The sequence below is a fragment of the Sturnus vulgaris genome, chromosome 1, assembly GCF_052056855.1.
Source record: "Sturnus vulgaris isolate bStuVul1 chromosome 1, bStuVul1.hap1, whole genome shotgun sequence".
In the NCBI taxonomy this organism is placed as follows: domain Eukaryota; kingdom Metazoa; phylum Chordata; class Aves; order Passeriformes; family Sturnidae; genus Sturnus; species Sturnus vulgaris.
In genome coordinates this window covers 117,106,611-117,130,819 of record NC_142243.1, presented here as the reverse complement: position 1 = coordinate 117,130,819, position 24,209 = coordinate 117,106,611, and the positions used below count along the sequence as shown (strand labels likewise).

At 34.4% G+C, this 24,209-nt stretch overlaps 1 protein-coding gene across 2 annotated transcripts in view; it reads left to right on the top strand.

Moving 5' to 3' along the window:
• The window catches only part of RB1CC1 (RB1 inducible coiled-coil 1), a 64,662-nt gene extending 42,144 nt beyond the window's left edge, over window positions 1-22,518 (top strand). The window contains exons 15-24 of one of the 2 annotated variants that reach the window (XM_014881627.2): window positions 4,456-6,368; window positions 10,115-10,274; window positions 12,350-12,458; window positions 12,578-12,818; window positions 13,828-13,879; window positions 14,675-14,722; window positions 17,674-17,732; window positions 19,475-19,602; window positions 21,139-21,209; window positions 21,555-22,518. In XM_014881627.2, coding sequence (XP_014737113.1) covers window positions 4,456-6,368; window positions 10,115-10,274; window positions 12,350-12,458; window positions 12,578-12,818; window positions 13,828-13,879; window positions 14,675-14,722; window positions 17,674-17,732; window positions 19,475-19,602; window positions 21,139-21,209; window positions 21,555-21,632 — 2,859 coding nt within the window. In that variant the 3' untranslated portion in view covers window positions 21,633-22,518. Of the gene's footprint in view, window positions 1-4,455; window positions 6,369-10,114; window positions 10,275-12,349; window positions 12,459-12,577; window positions 12,819-13,827; window positions 13,880-14,674; window positions 14,723-17,673; window positions 17,733-19,474; window positions 19,612-21,138; window positions 21,210-21,554 lie in introns of both variants that reach the window. The other variant, XM_014881623.2, reaches the window with a different exon arrangement.
• The last annotated feature ends 1,691 nt before the right edge of the window (window positions 22,519-24,209 follow it).

Sequence of the window (24,209 nt, the reverse complement as noted above, 5' to 3'; positions counted from 1 at the left end):
AAACACTGGGTGAATTTAGCAATGCTTAGGATTCTTTGTGAGGTTGTCTGCTTCAAGCTGGGCTTCTTTTGCTGTAGAAAATCAGTAGGTTTTTCCAGGGACTGTGTTATTGTCTGCAGTGTAAATTGTTGTATGCACTTGGCTTACTGGAAGCATCTTATATAACAGATAAGTCTATGGGCATGTTTAATTTTGAATAGCAATTTTCTGCTTAAACCAAGTGACATGAAGTTCTCTATCTCTTTATTTCTCTGAGATTTGGACAGGAGAGTTATTGGAAATCTTTTATTTGTGTAAAAGATGAAATCTGGGGTGTTCTTTCTTCCACAATATAGAAAAGGTATCACTTAAGTAATTTCCCAGCTGTTTTCTCTCTTTATGAAAATTGGTTTTCAAATGAATAGTCATTAAGAATAAAAATATTGGGGCCTGAACACTAACAGCCATTGAAATTGCTGGAAGTGAAATTCTGTGAAATTTTGCCATTTTCTGAACATGCCCTTACAACAGACCTTGCTCTAAAATACAGAAGTTCACTCCCAATATGAAGCATCCTGAAATTTTTCTTGTAAGAAGCCAGGGTAGTGATAGTTATTCATTTTTTTTTTTTTTCGCTAAGGCTTGCAGTGTCAGAAGAATGTAAAATTTAGGTTTTAATTCAAAATATGCATAATAACAGTGGAAAGATAAACAGGAAATATGCCTGAATTTTTGAATTCTTTGTAGTTTCCCCTTCTTTGTTCAGACATGCTTATCTGAAAAATTTTTATCAGTGTCTGGCTGTACTGAAAAAGATGTTTGCCAAATCAGGAAAATACTCTTTTCTTCTGCTTTTGTTTGACTAATTTGGATTCTTCACTCACACAGAAATGTCAGGTGCTTAGATAGATTTGGATAATTGTCTCTTTCCTTAGAGTAAATTGCACTGCACAGTCAGAACTGGACCATTCATGATGTCATCTTGAAAATGCCCATCCCTGTGTATCATTTCAGTGATTCATTTGAACTCTTTTTGGAATTGAAGCAAACACATTTGTCAGTTTGTTTTTTTTTTTCAAAGGCAGTGTTGTTGTTAATACTTGATGAAATACACAGGTCTTTCTCTGTGTTGTTTTGCTCTGCAGTTATAGAAGTGGTTTTTTAAATTATATTACTTTTGCCTGTTTGGAATTTAATGAAGTCATTTTTAAAATGCTCCTCTTTATATCTTTAGTATTGCTGGGAATTCACAGTAAATAATCAGAAGGATGAATAAGCATTTAATAATTGTCCTGAAAATGTATACATCTTCATGCATCCACTTGTTCTGGTGGTGAACTGTCTCAGCTTGGTGCAGAGTTGGCAATAACTGTGCAAGTGTTGAGCGTTGCCCATATTATTACTCTCATACTCTACTAAGGACACACATTTGACCCCTTTCCATAATAGTGGCAGCAGAAGCCTGGTTCTTCAAATTTGACTGGGATAGTTTCCCTGGATTGCTGGTAGTGCAGCAGTTGAATTTTCTCTGAGTCAAGGGTAAGTTCATCCTACTGCATCAGCCACAGCAACTGTCTTTTAATAGTTGCTTTAGGCAGAAGGGAAGAGTTGTGACTGCAGACAAGTGAGCAAACAGCAAGTCAGAGGACATATTCCCAGTAAGGCATTCTTAGATGTTGAGAGTATTTCTTTTCAAGTGTCTCCATAATTCTTGCTGTTTCAGTTTTCAAGTTCGTAGAACATTAATGATAATTTTTTACTTTAGTATTACATCGGAGTAGTTTAAAGGACATTTTTGTGGATAGTTGTTTAATTTGTTAATACTTTGAAATCCGCTTCCATTTTTAAGACCTTCTGCTTATTCGTTGTAATTGAATAGCCTTACATCAAAGATGTTGCTGTGCCCTCTTGTTTCCATAATACAAAGTTTAAGCAGATCAGCAGATGGGTTAAATATATCCAGAAAAAGCTAAGGTGTTTGTGAATAAGATGATCAAGGTGTCTTCTTGATGGTTAGTAGTTAATTAACATATGCAATCCTTTGGTATTAAACCTTTTTCTTACAAGAGAAGCTGGCTTTTCAAATCAGATGATAAATCTACCATTTCTTCTAGCTGAGTTTGGAATTGAAACACTGCTTGTAATCTTTCTGAGAATTGCACCAGTCTCTGCTGGTTTTTTTAGTAACATAATTAGAGCAATGCCTGTAGTCCTGCCATACCTGAGAACTTGGAAATTAATTCTGCTTTTCTGTCTCTATTTATTGTTTACTCTTGACTCCTCTTTCTTTGTCATTACAAAAGTTGGTGTGTGACATATGCATACATTGCTGCCTGTAGATTGTAAACAGACTAGATGGCAGGCACAGGCTTCTCAGTAAACAAAGTCTTTGTATACTTTCAGCTACTCAAAATGTGAGGTTTAATTCCTCTCTAAGAAGTAGCTGGGTGCTTTCATTAGCCACCCAGCTCACAGCAGCCACTGCTGAGACATGTAGTGTGTTACAGGCCCAGGTCATGAGAAACAGAGTTCATTATTGTTCGACAGAGTGGCAAATTGGTTGTTTTTTTTTTTTTTCTTTATGCTATATCCGTACTCTTTACCTTCTAGGATGATTTTGCAGGGTTGCCAAAAGTAGATACTATCATTTCTTTGCACGTGGATTTCTGTAGGACTTTCCCATATTCAAAGTCTTTGAAGTGCTTTTTTGAGTGTGTGCTTGATATGTGTGATGCTAGTTTTTGTTATTAAAGCTCTGGTTTATTAATGGTAGATGTTTGGCACTTAAAGCATGCTTTGAACCCAGGTATGTATCAGCATATGCAGTACCTTTCAACATCTATATTGGTAAATTTTCTTAGATTAAAAGCAAGTTGAAATTAAATCCAAGGGGAATGCTTAAACCTGGGCTAAGAGAATCGTTTAAAAAAAAGCATTTAATTTCCATTTTTTTGTCTCAGATCCTATTCACTTTTCATAAATACAATATTCTGTATGCAATGACCACAAGGTTTTTCCACAATGCATTTAAAAATCATTGTATGATTTAGATTCATAAAGATGCAAAAACTAAGGGTGCTGAGGTGCAAATGCAACTGTCCTAAATAGATGAACATTGAAGCTGGAAGTGGAATCACAGCTGGAAGTTGTTAAACACACTGTATCTCCATTAAGAGAACATCAGCTTGGTACAGAGGACGATAGGATCCCTTTTTGAGTAATCATTTGTACAAGATCGAGAAAGCAAAAAATGGCTACTTATATGGCAGCAGATCAATGTTTGTCACTTCTGGGATTTTTGGAGTTCTGTTGCTGAACATTTATTGCCAAGCTCACTAACTGTTGCCAGTCAAGTAGCTGAAATCAGTGGATGGCAGAAATTTCTTCAATAATAGCTAACATAGTGAAGAACACCAGACATGCATTTTAGGTGCATTGAGGCAGTGAGGATGGTCTGGGAAAGAGGCCTGAGCGGGATCACAGAATTTTCAGGCTGGAGGCAGTGTTGGCTTTTTGAAGAAGAGTACCACCAGATTTCCAGCACTTTAAAACTGAGCATCTTATAGGAATTTTCTACTGGAAAAATTCCCATTAATTTTTCTTCAGGAACTATTTCTTTTCAAGGTAGTTACATTTCTTAGATGGATAAAATCAAACAAGTTCTTAGTGATGAAGGTAATGAGCAAGGTAATGGTTGAGCTATGGTGTTACGGAGAGTACATCTGGGATCTTTCAGAGCACCGAAAACTTTATTCAGAAAATTTTGCATCTCTTCCAGTTTGTGATCCTGATGATCCTGTGCATACCCCTTAATTCTGTGTCTCACAGCTACTTACCTTATGTATTTTAACTGTGTCTGTTTCACTGTAACTTTCCTTGGAAAAATTGCTTGGCTATCCATCCTATTACAAACTTTTTCAGGAATGCATCCTTGGTGGGTACTGAGGCTGTACATTGCTTTTTGGCTTACACTGGAATGTGTTCTGCACTTGAAGCTTAAGGTTTATATTTTTGTCTTAAGAATCTACGGATGTATCACTGGCATTAGGGCTTCCATATTCTCTGTTGTGTATGATAGTTAATAGCATAGGGTACTAAAGGAGTTTTTAATAACAGTATTGGCAATAATAGAATAAAAATAGTAACAAAATTACTAGGAAATCTGAAATAAGTAGGCTGTAAGAACCAAAGCCTATTTCTGACTGGTAAGATATATTGGGTATGTTCTACATAGGACTTTCAGCTAGGTGAACATCTGGAATTTATGTGTTTAAAAATGATGCTTTTCTGAAACTTGATGATCTTTTGGACTTTGTGCAATTTTTGCTTAAGTTCTAGTAGTACATACTTCGTATTATTACAAATAATAAGGCTGATTTTTAAAAAATTCTTGTTTTATGTGGTCGTTTTAAATTAATTTTTAATATTAACAGTTCTGCTTATTACTTTGTGTTTATTTCTTGTTATAACTTGTAGGCCTCCAATAGCCAAGCATCGCCACAATCTGCTACCACACCAAGGATAGAAAGTACTACAGGAACTGCAATTGCTACCTCTTCAAGAACTCCTCCATCACTCAGTCTTCAGGGTCCCCTGTGTCCTCCTGTGTGTCCCCCAGCTCCATTAGAAGAATTGTCTCCAGACAGCATTGATGCTCACACGTTCGATTTTGAAACTATTGCCCATCCGAACTTGGAGCAAGCTCTTAAGCAAGGATCATTAGACTTGGATTCATTAGCAGAGAGTCCAGAATCTGACTTTATGTCAGCAGTAAATGAATTTGTAATAGAAAATCCAGTGTCTCCTAATGTAATAAGTGACCCACAAAGCCCGGAAATGATGGTGGAATCTCTTTATTCTTCAGTTATCAATGCAATAGACAGTAGACGTATGCAAGATACAAGTTCTTGTGTAAAGGATGTTTCAGTAGAAAATGCTTCTCTCAGTGTTTGTGTGGAGAAGTGTAGGGTTATTGCTCAAGACTCAAAGGTACATTTAAGAAATATAAAAGAAGATCTTTGCCATTTCAGAACACTTGTACAGAGAGAACAGTGTGACTTTTCTAATTCTTTAAAATGTACTTCCTTAGAAATAGTAAATACGATTGAAAAGGTAAAACTTGCACTTGAAAAAACACTAAATGATAAACATCAGAATGAATTGCAGTCTTTGAAAAGTGAGTATGAAACTAAAATTAATAAATTATTGGAGGATGGTGAAGAAAATAAAAAGAAAATTAAAAAGTTAAAAGGGGATCTGTTAGGCCTTGAGGAAGTTCTTCAGAATAAGAATGATGAATTTGCAATAGTAAAGAATGAGAAAGAAGCTGTAGTTTGCCTTCAGAATGAAAAAGACCAGAAATTACTTGAATTGGAATGCCAAATGGAGACACAAAATTCTGAAATCAAGGAACTGAGGCAGTCACGTGAAATAGTACTTGAAGACTTGAAAAAACTTCATGTTGAAAACAAGGAGAAACTACAACTCCTGAGGGCAGAACTTGAGAGTTTAGAGCAAAGCCATTTAAAAGAACTGGAAAGCAACCTACAAGCCAGGCATTTACAGGAATTTGAGAAGGTCCTAGCTGAGCACAAGGATTGTTTGGATAAATTAAATAAAGAGAACCAGCATAGACTTGAACAAATGCAGGAATCTCATGAGGTAGTTATGCAAGAGAAGCAACAACAAGTAGAAGAGTTACAACTCAAGGTTTCAGATCTGTCTGATTTGAGGTGCAAACTAGAAGTTGAACTTGCCCTGAAAGAGGCAGAAACTGATGAAATGAAGCTTCTTTTGGAAGAAAGCAGAAACCAGCAACAAGAGACCTTAAGATCGCAGATTGACAAAGAAACTGAAAGCTTAAGAAAGGAGATAGACAAATTAAACAATAAAATACAAATCAGCAGTGATGAATATCAAGTGGGCTTATCAGAACTAAGGACTCTGATGACAATTGAGAAAGATCAGTGTATTTCAGAGCTAGTAAATAGGTATGAAGAAGAATCAAATTTGCTTAGAACTGAATTAAATAAAGTAACTCTTCTTCATCAAAAAACTGCTGAGGCAGAAAAAAGACTTTCAGAGCAAATAACAGAACTGCAAAGTAAGTTAGAGTTGGAAATGAGTGCCCTAGAGGAGGAAAAAAAAGAAAAATTATCTCTCTGTGAGCAGCAGGAAAAATATGAAGCTATTATCCATAAGCTAAAGGAAGAGAAAGAACTGTTAGTATCTAACCATGAACAAGACAGGCAGTTGCTCATTCAGAAGCTCAATTGTGAAAAAGAGGATGCAGTACAAACTGCTTGTAAAGAGTTGGAATTGCAGAGGGAAGCTGCTGAAAAAGGGCTTTTGGAAAAAATACTACAACTTGAGAAGCAAATAAATCAGAGGTACTGTAAGAATTAAGTTACTGTGTTTTCCTAGTATTTTAATCAATACGGTATATCCAGGACACGTTGTGCAGTAACTAAAATTTTTGTATTTGTAATAGCATTTCTCTGTATTGGTTTCTATATTCACATTTCAAGTTGCTTCCTTTTTATAGGTAGTGATGTTCCCATGTCTGTAGTTAATCTCGAAGATTGTAAAATATTGTATACAGGATGATGTCAAGACAGCAATGAAGGTTTTATATTTCAGTCATGTTGAAGGAGTGTTTCCACAGTAGCAAGTTACTTGAAATTTTGATGGTCTCAGCCCTTCTCTCTTTTCCCATCTTTGCTCTGCTAGCACTGTGAGAACATGGCTGGCTTTTAGGTTAGCCTGATAACTTTTCTTTATTGGCTAACTGTGCACCAGGTTGGTGGCATGAAAACTTGTGTTGGAATTTATACTGAATTGACTGAGAGCTGTCCCATGGCCACGTGGACTTCCATTGACTTTTGCTGCCCCGTTTACATATTTCAGGGTCTTCAGTTTGTTTCATAATGAAACACAAAGGTGCAACATAGTCATAAAGAACAACCTAACATCACTGTTTTTCTTTGTTAATTTCTTGAGAGATTTTCCATTTTAAAAATATATTTTTCTCTTGCCAAGAATGCATAGAATTATTCTTTCTGAATTCTCGTATCTTATGTACTTATGAGTACATGATGCCTGCCAGCAGCCTAGATTGTTGTTATAGAATGGAAATAGTAGAATTTTTCAGTGGGACTAGGGCTTAGCAACAGTATTTTTTTAAATGCTAGCATTTGTCATTTATGTTCTCATAGTGTGAATCAATGCAGCAGATCGATTCGTTTGTAAAATAATAGAGGAACTTTTTTCCCAGGTGTTAGGCTATACCAAGTATGTGAAATGGGCAAAGATCCATAAAATGGACAGAATGGACATAAAAGCAAGAATACTGCAAAAAACCAGTACAGACTTAAGTTAGCTTTTAAATTTTGAGTATCAATATACTGTTAAAAAAAAGGTAGGAGAGGGAAGGTCATGCAGAGTCCAACAGCATAGTCCAAGGGAAATGGGAATATCTTCACTGGAGTTGTCTGCTACCTTAGGATTTTCACATGGGAGCAAATTCATCATTAATTACGTGATTTGTTAGTGCCTATGTTTGCTTGTCAGTTTATAAAGAAAAGCATCAATATAATAGTGCTGCTTTGAATTAAGATTGGGATATAATGAAACTTAAGAACAGCCCTTCTTAATTGAAGGAAATATTCTCTTAATGAAATACAGTGAAATGAGAGGAAAAATTATAAATTCTGTATTCTTTTCCTTTTCTGTGTACTAATGCATTGTAGAAATTTGAAGAACTTGACTCAGCAGGAAAAAGATGTAGCTGTGTCATCAGACTTTTTAAAAATCCACCTACACTTGAATTCAAATTTGCCAGCACAGCTGTGTGTCTTCTTATCCAAACTGGATAAAACAGATAATGTATTTCAAAGAAATATTGTCTGCTTCAATCTAAAGAAGTGCTGTTAGTTTATTATAAGTTCTGTCAAATAATTTTTAGTGTGATGTTAAAGAACATTTTGCCTCTTAAGGCTTCTTTTTATGCTTATAGTCTGCTGATAGTTTTTTTTTTTCTCTAGGAATCAAGATATATTTTACCTCCAAAGGGCATATATGTTAAGTAAATCTGAAATAATATTTCAAAGTCACTATTTAGTTGTTTGATTTTTTTAATTCCGAAAACCCCAAGCTGTGTCAGTAACTCAAGCTGATTTGTATCCTCACTCATTGTTTAGCAGTTAACCGGTAATGGTAGAAAACAGCTTTTATTTAGCATAGAACTATGTTTGTTGGTTCTTAAAGAGTAATGTTAAATTAGCCATTAAGAAGGTACAGACAGAGAGAGGGATTGTTGAATTTGACCTGAGTATTGCACTGGTGTCAGGAATTTAGTTTTTGAACTTTGATGAAAACGAACAAAAACATTTAGAGTCAAAAAGAAGTGTTTGCTCTCAATGCATTACCACGGTATAAATATTAATGTGATTTGGGGTGTCTGAAAATCAAGTGATTTTGATTAGGAAAGATAATAAAACTGCAAGGCATTTGTAGTTCATTTACCCTTTCTGCACTATGTAGTTATGTAAAACAGTAGAGAAAACCACAGCATCTTTTAATGATTTGTTAAACATTTTGAAAGTATTCTGGTTAGTTAAAATATCTGTAATATTGTAAATAATATTTTAAGTGGAATAGGAATCCCAGCTGCTTTGAAGACTGAATTACTGCTTTGGTATCTTCCAGTCTTGGTATTGTCCAGCCACTTCTATCAGACCACCACAGAGCACGTCCTCTCTCTCTTTTAGCTGGGCTTCATTTAGAAATAAATTGAAATTTAATCAAGCACGAAAATATTTTCTTGGTGGCACAAAAAAAAGATTTGCCTGAGTGTTTTGTGACTTTCTTTTTTCTGCTTATTTTACTTCTGACTTTTAGAATGTCAGAGGCTGTTCAGCCACTCCCAGAACTTCAGTTGGCTTTTAGAGTTCTTTTATTTAAAGCTTCTTATGGGCTTTTTGAGTGCTTAGCTGCTGCATAATAGTTTGTATATTCAGTATATGCCTATTTGGTGGAACAGCAGTATTGTTAAGTACATCCTTTGGCATCTCAGAGCAGTGCAAGTCTTTGCTTGCAAAGAAACCCCAATCTGAAGATACGTGCTATTTTAGTATCTTGAAAGCAATAAAGCTAGGCATTGTCACTGTTGCTGTAGTTGATAATACCTTTTCAGATTAAATATTTAAACTTACTGCCTGGTACACTGATGAGCTGCAAAAACTGGTAATGTGCTAGAATCCTTTGCAGAGCAACAATATCCTTTACTTGGCTGTTATTTGCAAACAGTACTCCAGACAATCCATCTGAGAGGCAGATGATTCCTGCTTTGGTTAGTTCAGGAAAGACCTTTGGGTTTAAATATGGTTAATTTTAATATCAATATGATTCTGGTGCAGATGAATAACAGAAATTTAAAATAATGCAGTTTTTCACAATTGTTGCCCAACAAAGGGATTTCTCTAAAGTTCTTCCGGGGGGTTCTTGATAATTCAAGCCAAAACACAGAAGTTAGCTTTTGCTTCAGTGGTGATAAATACTTAGTCTATGTAACATTGTTTCAAAAGCTATTTAATATTATCCTTTAGCCATTATCCTTCCTGCCTTTGTGGCTGTTGATGGTTTCCTTCCTTTATGATGACTACTGCTTTCTTCGAGATTCTGCAATCCAGAGTTTTGCATTTCACATTTGGCTTCCTCAGCATTAGATTTACTGCTGAATTGTTTTCCTTATGTGATATTTCTGAAGGCTTTGCATTTTGACATGCTAAGTATCTTTGTGAAGTTGATAGTTGTTTGGTTTTTTTAACACTTTCCACACCTTCTGTTACATTAGTAAAAGTATTAACAAAAGTCCTCTCCTATAACAAAAATTCGAAGTTAGAGCCAGTGTGCTACACTAAAAATGCAAAATGCTCAAGAGTAAGAATTAGTGAGATGCTTTTGATTAAAACTAGAATTGAAGTTAGTCATGGCTTAATTATAATATAGTATTTATTAAATATTTCATAAATAATGTCCCAAAATGAACATCCGACTTTTTTTGTGTGTGCTTATTTCATGTATTGTGGGGCTTGGTATGTGCTGCACATTTAAGGCCTAAACATTTTCTTTTAAGTCCTCCTGCTGAATCATCTGCTGAATCAAACTTAGTCGCTGAACTTCAGGAGAAGCTTCAGGAAGAAAAAATGAAGTTCTTAGAGCAACTTGAAGAACAAGAGAAAAGGAAGAATGAAGAAATGCAGAACATCAGAACATCACTCACTGCAGAGCAGCAGGTAAAGCTGATTTTTTTTTTAATTATTTTTGCTCCCATGACAGTTGTGTTCTTTCGCTGATTTGAAGTTAGAGTACCATTTTTTCTTTTGCTCTGTAACACTTCCACATTTTAAACTTGTGTTATTATCTGGATCCAGGATAGGATGTGTTAATGGAATCAAACATTTAAGCATTAAAAAAAACAAACCCCAAGCAAATGAAACCCCTCCCCCCAAAAAAAAGACCAAAAGGCCAAACCAATTATCAAACAACTGGCAATCCGAATTCAGTTTTTGTGACTTCTTTAGCATAAGTGCTTGTAATTTAAATTCATTCATCTCTTCAACTGCAGAAAAATATCAGGTATTACAAAATTTGTGGACAACACTAAATTATTTGAAATACTAATTGATTTAGAATGCTGCTTACTGGCTTTTAAAGTTTGTTACCATGGACAGGTGGTGTTTTGAGGTTCAAAGCATAAATATATTGTATTTTGATGTTCGAAGTATGTTAAATTTTACATAATAAACTTTAAGCCCTTATGTACTCCTTATGTTGATAAAAAAAATCACATAGCACTGGATTAATATTTTACATCTGTATCCACACTTTTTTTTTTCCTTTCAAAACATCTTGAGCCTCTTAGTTTCTGTAGATGAGTCTCAAGTTCTTAAATTAAATCTCTGTTAGTAACAGCTATTATCTGCAGCTTTGTTGCGTTTAAACACTGAGAAAGGATTTTCTGTTTTAAGCACTTCTCCTTAATGTAGCTGTGGTAAGATCAAGTAAGGACAAAGAGACAAGGGTGATAATCAACCAGCTTAGTGAATGAATGCTATGAATCACTTCTGGAGCAGGGAACACAGAACTGAAGGTGGCTAAAAAGAAGGGAATATTATTGCAATTGGTTCCTTAGTATTCCATTTTCCTCATTATCTAATAGTATTCGTCATTTTTTCAGCAAAGCATGGAAGGTAGGGTTCTGAGGCTTTGACAGCAAATTCCAGGCAAAGCTGGAAGTTGTTTAAAACAGAACAAGAACAACCCACCTCCCCACCAAAAAAGACCCCAACCAAAGCAGACAAATAACCTAAACCCAGAAAAATGGTGCATCAGTCAGTGCTGGCAGTTTACTTCACTGGCTCTGCTTATTACTGAATATTTTGGGTATTTAGCCTTACCTTTGTCTTTGAGTTCTATTTTCTTTCCTCTATGAAGTTTCCTTAGAGGTGTCACTTATGCTTGTGGTGTGAGAGTTTTGCTATGCAGATATATAACAAAAGCTGCTGTGCCCTGTATAAGGAGTGGAGCCCACCAAATAGTTTGCATTTTAAGAGTTGATAGGCATATATCAAGACAATCTTCAAATTCACGGAAAAATTAAAGTTAATTTGAAATATCCTTGTAATAGATGGTTGTTGGTAGGTTTTGTCTGTCTCTTCAGCAGCACTCTTAAGACTAAAAGGGCACAATGGTCAAGAGAGGGGTTGAAGAAATGGAAAGATTTGTCAGACTGGTAGGCTCTGCTGGCCTCATTTTATCTTCACCTATTCAAGCTACTTACAGGATTCCTGTGCATCTTTTATAATAGTTAATTGTTCACTGAAGAACTAATGCATGACTTGAAATGTATTTTAAATTCAGTTTATAGTGTATTGATAATGGTATTTTCTTTTTCATTGTATATAACATATCTGGATAAGTTCAGCTTTATTTAATAATTTGAACCCTTCAAGTAACTCTTTTGAATATAGAATGCTCACCTATTTTACATTAACTGGAAAAGTATTATATTTAAAGAAACAACAATAACTTATTATTTCAAAAATTATTTCTTTTTTATTGTACTACTTGTATGTATCAGGCTTGAGGGAATGAGAAGGTTAAAAATAAAATTAATTACCAAAAAATTTTACAGACAAAAAATAATATGTACAGGCATTTTATCTCTTCACCAAAGCAACAAGTAAAAAAGTTTTAATTTCTTGTTTAACTGTGATGTAGAAAACTGAAATGCATGGTGTGTTTTGTACTATTTTGTATTATATTTATACAGAACATTCCTTATTTCTGTAATACTTTCTGTTTTCAGACCAACTTTAACACTGTTCTGGCAAGAGAGAAAATGAAAAAAGAAAACATAATTAATGATCTTAGTGATAAATTAAAAGTGCTTACGCAACAGCAAGAAAAAGATAAGGGTAAGCAAAGTTCGGAAGAAATATTCATCTTTTCTAATAGGACTATTCCTATTCTTTTCAGATTGGTTTTGATCCTTAGTACTGCTGTAATTAAAAGATATTCTATTTATTTGTCATAGATTTGATTGAAACGCTTTCTGAAGATCGAGCTCGCTTACTTGAAGAGAAGAAGAAGCTTGAAGAAGAAGTTAATAAACTGAGAAGTAGTAATTTTTCTCCATCAACCTACTTGGCAGCAGTATCGGAAGCTTGTGGAGCCTGTGCAGCTGATGTGCCCACTGACACAGACAGATTGGTTGCTGACTTTGGGGCTGAAGGGAGAATGGACTCCACGATGGAAACCAGTATGATGGCTGTGCAGTAAGTATGGGGCATTAGAGTAGAAATACACAAAGCATGCTCTCATTCTGGAAACGTGTGCTCTTGGGTGGTGTGAAGTATAGATGAGCATGTTTAACTCTCCTCCTGCCTTTGATGCTCTTCCTGAAAATATTCCTTTAAAAATAAATGTGCATACAATTGTGGTGTCACAATCACTAGGAATGTGTGGGTTTGATGGCTTTGAAGAATGCAGCTTCAAGGTGAAACTTGGCCCCGCAATCATGACATAAAATAATATACCTAAGTGCACAAAATGTAAGTCAAACAGAAGGAAAACTGTAATGGTGAATGAGCTGGGAGGCTGCATGTTACTGACACATCTTTTGAGAAATGTCTCACTTTCATGCCACTAGTGTTTTAAAGAGCCCCAGGCTTCTCCTCCATACCTTTCACAGAAGAAACCTGAACCACACAAAAGGAGCAAGGTTTTTAAGAGGGGAACAAGAGCAGAATTGTTAGATGTACTTAGATTGACTTTAGTCTGTCCATCACAACCGATGCTGCCTAACCCAGAATCACATACCCAGAGCACTAAACAGCTTTGTGGAAGATGAAAACAGTTTGTCCTTGCCAAACTAAACTTGCACTGATAATAAAACAAGGAACTACCCTCTCTTTAGAAAAAGAGCTGTTTTTTGTAGTAATCATTCTAGTCCTGCACTGTCAAAACAATTGTAAAAAAAAAAATTAAAGTGAGTATGTGAACAAAAAAATTATGGCTCAATGTATGATTAGACAGACACTTACAGGTTTTTGTTGACTGCTTCCTATTACATAAAAGCTAAACAGCCTTTTAACTGAAATGGAGTAATGATTAGTGTGGTTTATTGATGCTGATTCCTAATGTGTCTTTCAATGCTGTTCCCTCGGTGCTAGCAAAAATATAGCACTCTTCACTGAGTGAAGATGGCATGTGGGTGTGGAAAAGATAATTTTCTATTATGAAAAAATGTTAGTTTTTAACCTGTCCATTTTCTTTCTCTTTTAGTGAAAATGTTCATATGTCTGAAGAAAAGCAGAGGATAATGTTGTTAGAAAGAGTGAGTACATCTTTTTTAGTGAGGTTAAGTGTTATGACTAAGTACTTAAAAATATATACATGTGAAGTTGTACTGTGGTCAGTTATATGCTCTGATGCAGTATAGTGTCTGCAAGAATTAGAAATATGATTTCAGAGAACTTTTTTTCCTTGTACTCTTGGGTCACTGTAATTCAGTGATATCTTGTAATTCAGATAACTATTAAAACATTACTCTTAGCCTATCCTTGTTATGTTTATGTAGGCTTTAGTATGAATGATTGAGGTGTAATACCTCTTCTAAGAGTAGCAGATCATAGATTCAGAGAATTTCTACGGAAGAAAAAAGTTACAATTTCTTTTTCTAATTAAGCTGTACAAAACAGCTGGACAGGATTTAAGGTTGATTTACCAGTTTTTCATGAAAATGGGTAATTTCTCCTCGTAGGCTGTGTTCATAGATGTTTTTTTCTGACATCTGATTACGAAGGATTTGTCATGGGTAGAAGCTATAACATACTAATATATTGCATTTCTTCTGCTCTTCTATCATTGACATGTTTTTCTAACTGAAAGAGAAGTATGAGTATGGAGGTAAAATCTTAGCAGTGGGGTTTGTAGCACGAGGATAATTACTAGACTTCAAGGGGGGTTATGCATGTCTTTGTTCAAAAGATATTTTGATAATTGTTTTAGAACTGAAAGATGTAGTGTCGTACAAGTAGTTGGGTTCTAGTCATATCAGAACTTTTTTAAAAAAATGTTTGTACTGTATAAAGAATATTATCCAGTTAATCAGATTAAGATTTTCTTGTAGACTTTGCAGTTGAAGGAAGAGGAAAATAAGAGATTAAATCAAAGATTGGTAAGTATTTGTGCAATCCATTTTTTAAGCCTCATGAAAAAATAAGAAAAGCTTAAAAATATTAATTTCTTTAAAATCTACGATTTTTTAAATTAATTTTTAAAATATTTTAAGGGTTAAGCAAGTGGTAAATAGGTAACCTGATAACGTTCCAGAGGTACCTGAGCTTAATCTTCTCATGGAAAAAGATTCATAGGACTGGAGAGTGACTTCTTCCCAAAGAGCACAGACCATCCAGAGTTTGGGTTAGGGGGTGTTACTTTCCAGGGCACCATGACTCAGTTTTCAGCAGCAGTAGCTTGAAGGCCAGTTTACAAGATTATAAATATGCCTGCACTTCAGGCATAATTGGGAGTGTTAACAATAACTTAGATTGTTTTGGAAAAACTGCACCTGCCAGTTTCGTAAGGTGTGAAACTGTAATGCTGCCTAGTGGCTGGAAATGCAGGCAGCCACCATAAGAAATGCTCAAATACAGTAAATGCCTATGGAAGGAAAAATAATTTAGTGACCGGGAGCCCTTGATTCCTGCAGTATAAATTCTTCTCCTTTTATTTTTTCCCACTTTATCCTTGCTAGCAGGTCTCAGTTTTAAGTCTTAAAAAAATTCCTGCGTGTATAGGAAACAGAGCAATCCTTTGGTTGGAGTGGCCATGGAGATCACAATTTAAGTGACAGGTGATACCTAGAAGTTTGGTAGGAACTGATATCTGTGTTGTGGGAAGTTCCACTTCATACCAGGCATATAAGAAAGGATTGCAAGACATCTACAAGTATAATTTTTAAAGGATTATTTTTAATTCAGAATGTCAGTGAGGTACACAGAATTTATTCAAATGTAGATTTTACAATAACACTCAAAATACACCCAGACAGTTTTCTAAACCTCTCTGTAGATTTCCTGAATCAAACTGTTGATCTGTCATATTAGAGTGAAATAAAATGGAAGAAACACTGTGTACAAGACAAATAGAAGATTATTCTTGTTATGATTAATACAAAGCCATGTAGGAGAAATTGGCAGTTCATTGGTCTCTAAAGCGATTCATATTTGATTTCTGAATGGGCACAGGAACTTCATATCTTTTCAGTTCCTTATTATTATTATTATTTTACATAGATAAGTTTATTATTTGTCTCTTCATCCTTCTTTCCCTCTCCCCCTCCTTTTAAATGCACTTCTAAAATTGAAAGATACATCAACACTTAAATACCAGTGGTTATTTCAATTGAGCTACTTTAGATAAGGAGCTTGGAAGGCATTCTGTGTGAATTGGTCACTGGCTTTTGCAGAAGAACTTGTGGGTTACGTCTACAATGAACAAAAAGGAACTCCTTTTAATGCTTGGAATGTTACTGCAGGATTTTTGTCACAGGAAATGAATTACTGAGAAAGGCAACCATTTCTCTTTATAAAGGCGACTACGATTGTACTCATAAAACATTCTTTACTTGGTTTTAATATAATTATTCTCAACACTAATTTGTTCTGGTTTTCTTGAAGTTAGAAATGAAGGAAAAATGCAGAAGTCAAGCTATTTTGTGTTTTCATTTAACACTTATTTCAGTTTGAAAAAATAGCAAAAAAATATCTACTCTGGGTATTTGAGGAGAATTCTCAAGCACTTTTCTGAACAGTCTAAGCAAATTTGATAAATTTCATGCTAGCTGCAGCTTTTTCAAGAAAGAAAGGTAGCCTTAGGGAAAAAAAATCTCAAGTTGGATCGGGTAAAGAAAACTGCTGAAAGCATCATCAGAATTTCAGACCTTTCTGTGATGTACTGCATTCAATTTGGACCCATTCTTTGAGGAAATGAAGAAAATGAGCTGTGAATAGGCTTCAAGCTCATAGGAAGACAGAGGCTGGTACTGCCTCTGGGAAAGGCAGGGGGCAACATTGACAATAGGAAGGAAATTCACTGTAGGGAACAACATTTGAGTTACAGCTGAAAAATCACATGCTAAACTTCAAGTGTGAGCAATCTCGATTTGAATAGCATGTATAAACAGTCCAGGAAGTAAGGATGGATGGAAAATCTGCAGGACCTCTAGTCAGAGTTTCTGTGGAGCAGTTATGAATTGTCTTTTGTAAGGAGGTTACCAGAGGGTAATGGAACTGATAAGTTTACATCTGAACAGCTTCCCTAGCTACTTGCCTGCATGTGGGATAGGTATTCCTTTAGAGATAGAAGTATCATTAATTACCCATTGTCATTTCTTATTATCACAGTTGTTATATAAACTTTGTGTGCACTTACGTTTATTTTTAGGTCTAGTTTGTCTTATTGAAGTTGATCCATGTGCCAGTATGCTATTAATTTAAACAGAATTAAAGGCAAATATTCATGTAAGAGATAATTCCTATGTCCAAAACCTTACAGAATTGAATCTTTGTTTGTTCTTAGTAAATCTGACCCTAGTTTTGCTCCAGGGAGTGCTGCCCTGTTGATTACAATAAACTTTAGATTTTGTGACATTTTGTAGAAAAATTGAGAGATTATGTGGAGCTCAACATCTAGAGTTTAATTGTAATGAATGTTTAATCTCTGGTGTTCTACCATCAGCCTTTTCTAGTGCCAGTGACTTCTCTGTTAGAATGGACAGTGTTATCATAGATCTTGTGTATGCCCAGAATAAATCTTCACTGGCACTGATACGAAAAGCCCTTCTCAGTTTTAAATAATGAGGGAGAAGTTAGTTAAGATGAACTTTTATAATCAAAGGTAGCTATTAAAAAAAAGTACAATAATAAAAGCCAGAACCAAATCACAAACAACCAAACTCACTACAGAAGAGGATGACAAAAGTATTGTGGTTTTCTGAGTGAATATAAAATCTGCAAGACTAGGCACTGTTTGAAATCAATGAAGAATAAGCTTGACATAGTCTTACCTGCAATGTACATTTCATCATAGCTTGCCAGTACTTTATAGCTTTTCTCTTCTTTATAGATGTCCCAAAGCATGTCGTCAGTATCCTCAAGACATTCTGAAAAAATAGCAATTAGAGAGTAAGTACATATTAATTTTCATATAAACAGTTGGATATGTTCTCAATAAAATAAGTGTATAGTTAATGCTACAGTTCTTCTGTTCTTGTTTTGTGGTGAAAAGATGCATAAATCACTATAATTTAGCCATCAACTATTGAATAAACCCAGTTGAGCATAAATCAAATTTTATAAAGCCTCTTGATAAACAATAAAATGGCCTTTTTGAATTCTCTCAATGACTTTCTTGAATTCTGTACTTTATGGGATTTCTAGAATTCCGAGGCTTTTTTTTAGATTATTTTTTTGTTTATCTTTAACCTTATAGTTATGCTAAGAAAAAGGAAATCTATTAATCCTGAATATGCAAAGTACTGTATTATATTTCAAGAGAAGTCTTACCTTCCTGAAGTTTATGAAGTTCCTGTCTTACTCTAACAAAATGAAAAAAAATTAACTGAGATATTTTGTTTTATCATATACAAACATTTTGTATTATCAATCTATTAGCAGCTGCATGTAGACTTGCTGGAAAAAGAAGTATTCTTGTAAAATGTGAAAACTACAGACAACTTCTTGATTAATATTAGGCTTATAAATTATTTGAGTAATACAAAAAATCTTTTGAGAAAGAAAACATGCACAGATCTTTCTGTTAATGTTTTCTGAATTACACCAATTTCCATTTTTTCTCTAACAATACCAGCAGGTGAAGAATCATTTTTTCCCCTCTAGCATCTGAACATTGTTCCCAGTGTCTTGGGAGTTTTTGATGAGGAAAATGGTGTGAAAGAAGAATTCATCTGTCCAGTAGAGATGTTTTTATGTCAATATAGCCTGTCTTCATGTTTTCATAGGCAGAAAAGTTTGTTTATTTCATCAAAACATGAACTTTAAAGATGATGACCTAAATTTCTCTAGTTTTACTCAATTGGCTGACTGTGTATCTGTAGTCTTCTTCTATAAAGAAGTTTTTCATTTTCTTTGCATTTCCTCCCTTGTCCTCTGAGGAGTAGTAATATTTATTCTTAGAGCTCCCTCATGATCTAATGCTTGATTTGTAGCTATTTTAGACTTGATTTCATTAATGGGTAAATAATTTACTTACAATAATTTACACCATCGAACGAGAAGTTTGGAGACGGAAGTTCTTCTTTGAATTCTCTTGCTGAAACTTTACATGAGAACTTGGCTTCTTATCTTAACCTGGTATCAGGAGAAGTGCAGTTTTAAAACTTTTGTGTAGTTGCCACAGTGTTTCTTTGGCCTTTCATCATTTGATCAAAGATGAACACTTCATCCCTTCTTTGTCTTGTGTGCTTAAAATTGGAAGATTGAAAGCTGCATAAATGTTTTTGTTGTATTTTTCTGTGTTCAAGTTTGCTTCAGTTTAAAACAACAAAAGCATCTTTGTAAGCACTACTACACAGTGATGGTTACCTTAAGTACCGGTGAATAAAAATAATACAAAACTGAAACATTAGCATTTAGTTAGATACTTCTGATTATATTTTAAATCCTTTTGAGAAAAATAATTTGAGCTGATGAGTGTAGAACATTTCAAATATGCTTTTTGAAGATAGCCTGCTTTTGTTGACTTCAGAAAATAGGAGATGTATATGAGTAGCAAGTGGAAATGTCTGCTGCTGCTCAACTTTGTCTCATGCAATATATGGAAAAAAATGTAGTGTAATTAATGTAGTTTTAAGCTTCTGTGCTTTTTTTAGTTAAGTTCTGTGATTTTATTTTTCCCCCCCCCCCAGTTTTCAGGTTGGCGATTTGGTTCTCATTATCTTGGACGAAAGGCATGACAACTACGTGTTGTTTACTGTTAGTCCAACCTTGTATTTCTTGCACTCAGAGTCCCTTGCTGCATTGGATCTCAAACCAGGTGAGTGTGGTAAGTGTCAGATTTTATTTCTAACTATCTCCTCTTACAACTAACAGTGCTAACTTTCTAACACTAAGTGATTTTTATATGTATGTGTGTGATAAATACAAGAAGCATGTAATAGTTGTCAGCTGTCTTTGTAGCTTTTGCTACTCGTTCTGATGCAAAATATTTTTCAAAGCAGAACATTTTTAGTTAAAAATTTATATAGATGTTAATCTCTTGGAAAACTAGGGAAAAAATTCTGCATCTTCAAAGTAAGTTGTAAAAAAAAAAAAAAAAAAAAGGGGGAGATTATGTTAACATTCCCATCAGACTGCTTTAATTACTCAGCATAAATAATAAAAAATGTAGACAACAGTATATGGGAATTTGCAAGCAATATTTTTGCTCATAATTTTTCCACCAAATTAAAATGGTATTTATTATAAAATTTCAGAGACTTTTTGTATTTCTTTATGTTCAAGTTGATGGCACATTTACTTTTTTCCTCCCTTAATTTTCAAGGCTTTTTGTTGGCTTTTTTTTGGCAGCTATCTAAACTTAGCTAAATTGAAATCTTTTTAAATGAGAAAAAATAACAATGCTTTCCACTAAACCATGAACTACATGAAGTGGATTCATGGAAATGGCTTTAAACTATCACGGTTTTTTGCAAACCCATCTGTGCTCCCAACTTTGTAAAAATGTCTAAGAATATGCATGAAAAGAAAATGTGAATTAATTCTAAGTCAGTGAAAGTTTTCATATTATTGCATGTCACAAGCTGTCAAATAATTTACCTGAGCAGGCTCACTTGTAGATTGCAGTTGAAAATGATGAAAAATGATAGATCTTGATAGATCTTGAGTAATTGTGTAATCTGCAGAAGACCACTAAGCCCTAACTGGATTCTGAGTTTGCTGAAGGATCTGTACCATGTGTTATCTGTGAAAAATAAGGGGAAAATACCTGTCTTGATTCCAGGTGTAATATATTCTGAACTGTGGCAATAGTAGTGCATACATAGCTGTGTAAAATACAGTAGACTTTTCTTACTGTTTTTTTACATATATAAGGTAAAAGCGTGTCAGTTTGTATGTTACTGTGAGTACTTAATTCACTGACCTGTCTTTTCAAATGGACTTAGCTTGCTCTAGTCCTTACCAATTGCTGAACAGAGTTAATCCCAAATCTGAGAAAACTGCCCATAAAATACAGAAATACTTATCAATTGCCTGAGGGACACATTTGTCTCTGGCTCAGTGCTTCAGGAAACCATGTCTTGATTCTTTTCCTGCATCAGGGAAGTGGGGAAAATTAAATTCAGAGCATTAATTGTATTTGTGATAGGTTAAAATGGGTATTGGCCTAGGTACTGCAAATTATTATTCTCAGGGCCACCAAAATGTTGCATTTAAATGTGACCTTACTTAAGATTTGTTAGTTTATTTAAACTGAGGGGTTTTTTTTAATTCTACTTTTAATGAAAATATAATGTGATATCCTGGTACTTGTAGTTGCTTATCCAAAATATTAAATCTGTTTTCTCTTTAGCATCAGGTGCATCTAGGAGACCTTGGGTGCTAGGAAAAGTGATGGAAAAGGAATATTGCCAGGCAAAAAAGGTAAGAAAATAGTAATGAGAAATCATCTGTGGTTAATAGAAAAGAGAGTCAGTTTTAGTATTTTTAACAGTTGTGACAAATTCTCTCTGCATAAGAAATTAGATGAAAATTGCCCTAAGTTCTCCTATTCCTGCTTTTCCTTTGAGTCAGTGAATATCAAGAGTAGGGGAACCAGAAGAGTTGAACAAGCAGTGGGGTCGGGTATTTGCATCAAAACTGTCCAGACCCTTACCAGACTCCTGAGGGTCTCCTGAATACTGAGTAATGGGAATCAGTTTGAGCTTAAAAATACAAAAATCAGTAGAATAAATCCACGTTTTAATTTTTTTATTCCTTTTTTTGTAGGCACAAAACAGATTCAAAGTTCCTTTGGGTACAAAATTCTACAGAGTGAAAGCAGTACCATGGAACAAGAAAGTATAACACAACAAAGTTTTAGTTCATTCTGTCTATTCTTTTTTGACTTGTCCTTCAGTGTTCGTTCATCGCTCCAAATACCAGGCCATCTTTTTATACTGAGGTCATGTGACAAGATACGTCATTGATGTACTGCTTTTACTTTTTAACAGGTGACATTTTAGAAATTCATCAAAAACTGGCCCTAACTGCTTCGATTTTTTTACCCAGATAACTTTAAGAGTGTGGACCAAATGAGTTCATTTTCTCGAAGGGCAACCACATGAGACATGGTTTGTTTGCCATGTTAATTGCCTGTTAAATATACATTAGCTTGTATTTAGATGTTAAATGTTAGTTACCATTATTACCAGCATATGTCCTTTTGTGAAATCATTATCAAAGTACTTGCACTCTTTAACAGATTCTTTATATGTGTAAAATTCATCAACTATTTAAAGAGGGTGTTCATTGCATGCAGATAATCATATAATTTTTCTTCAACATGAGTTTGCCTCAGTAGATGAATAAAAATAACTACTGCAGCTTGTTTCATTACATGAAAATGCTCTTTAATGTTAAAAAAACCCTTGTAATTTGATGGACTGATTTTGAAAATCAGTCACAGTTAGATCTGCAATCTTCAAAAGCACTTTCGATGGATTGATCATACAGATTCTGAAGGGAAGACACCTGTGCCGTTTATTCAAGGTGAAGCACTTGTTCTTCCTAAGAAAACAGAAGTCTTGTATTAATCTATTTAGAAAAATCATATTGATGAAATTGTATTTCATGGTTGAGTTTCAGGAAAAAACTCATTGTACATTAACCATACAAGAGTCATTTAAGTAACAAATTATTGTAATTGTAAAAGACGTGTAGAATTTTAAAACAATAAAGATTTGAAACTGTATGTGTTTGAAGTATTTGTGTGCCTTTTAAATACTGTCTCTAATATTTATTTCATGTTAATCTGTTGCATCCTCTCCAGCGGTTTCATTACAGAGAAGTACCCACATTTTCTATGAGAGGTAGTAATTTTCAAAAACATTTGGGAATTGCAAGAATTACCTTGTAATCATAAAAGTGAATTTAAGTAGACAGAAATTTTAATTTTGTCATCATATTAAATGGATAAAGGACTTTTTTTTAGTAATGATACTGCCTAATTATTAAAATGTAGTCTTATTTATTTTATTCTTAATTACAGTATAAAAGGGATGTACTATAAATATGTAGCTAATGGGAAGTGAAATTATGAGTTCAGCTATGAGTTTATGCCTAGGATTCAATCCATAGAATTATTCATCTGTGATTTATCTTCAGGTGTGAAAGAGGAAGAAACGACCACTGAAAATCTCAATACTTCTGCTCATATTTTGCAAATATTTCTCTAGACTAAGCAGTCCAGTTGAATATCCAGAAATATCTGTATATACTTTATTTGAAATTGTTCCATAAAAATTTTAAGTTCAGATTTTTATTAAATGCATGGGCTTGTAACTGTATCATATCTTTGATTAAATAAATCTGAGACAACTGATCTGTGGAAACAGAATGTCATTTCATCAAGTTGCATTCTTACCTCGGTGTTTAATTTATTAGTTGATGTACTGACTTTTAAAAATTAGTTTTCAAGAGTGCATTGTTCTTCAAGAATAATATTACCATAGTTGAGTAATGCCCAGTGTTGAATGTGTAAGTAACATAGATCTACTGGACAAGTTTAATGGATAAAAAAAGCAAGCCAAAGAAACAACCCATGATGCAATGATTTTTTTAATAATTGAATTTTTCAACTTCAGCTAAATGGGAATTCATTTCTGTCTCCAATTTGGTGCAGTCTTGTTCCTTAAGTCAGCTGAGTCACAAGTGGCTTAAAAAGCTGCACATTTAGTGTAATTCATTTCTTTTAATATGTCAAATGTTGAGACTCCTTGATGCCTTTTACCCATCGAGAAAACTTTCCCAGCCTCAGATACTACTGCTGTGAATATTGTAAGTGTTCCAGGGATTAGTTATCTCTTGGAAGCCATCAGGCTTTGCTAAGAGACACAGAATCCTTCCATTTCTGGGAGAGCAGTTATTCCTTGAGTAGCAGCAATGAATCTGTGTAGCAAGGGGCAGTCCAGTGCTATAATATAAGACCCTACTCTTTTGTTATTGAATAATCTACTTCAAAGATCAGTAAAATGTTGCCTAATTTGCTCCATGGCAGAAAGGATGTGTTGTCAATCAAGTTGTTCCAAATCGTATAAAACTGCTAATTTGATGATGGCCCTACATGACAGAGTATGTACAAGTGGCACCCTTTTTAGGGCATACAGAAATAAGCATTTTTCTTATACTGTGAGTCATTAAGCACTAAGGTTTATGTGTCTTTCTGCTTTGTGTTGATGACATACCATGAAGTTCATTTGTTGCAGGCTCTGAGATGGTGCCCTGATTGCTGAAGTGAGGTGAGTACAGAACTCGTGCTGAGAATTTGCCTCCTCGCCAAAAAACCTCAGAAATTCCTTCATCTTTGTCTATAAAAGCAGCTAAACTTTGTAGTCTCGTTTTACTGTTGCCTAGATTAAAAATACATACTTTTAAGCTTATATA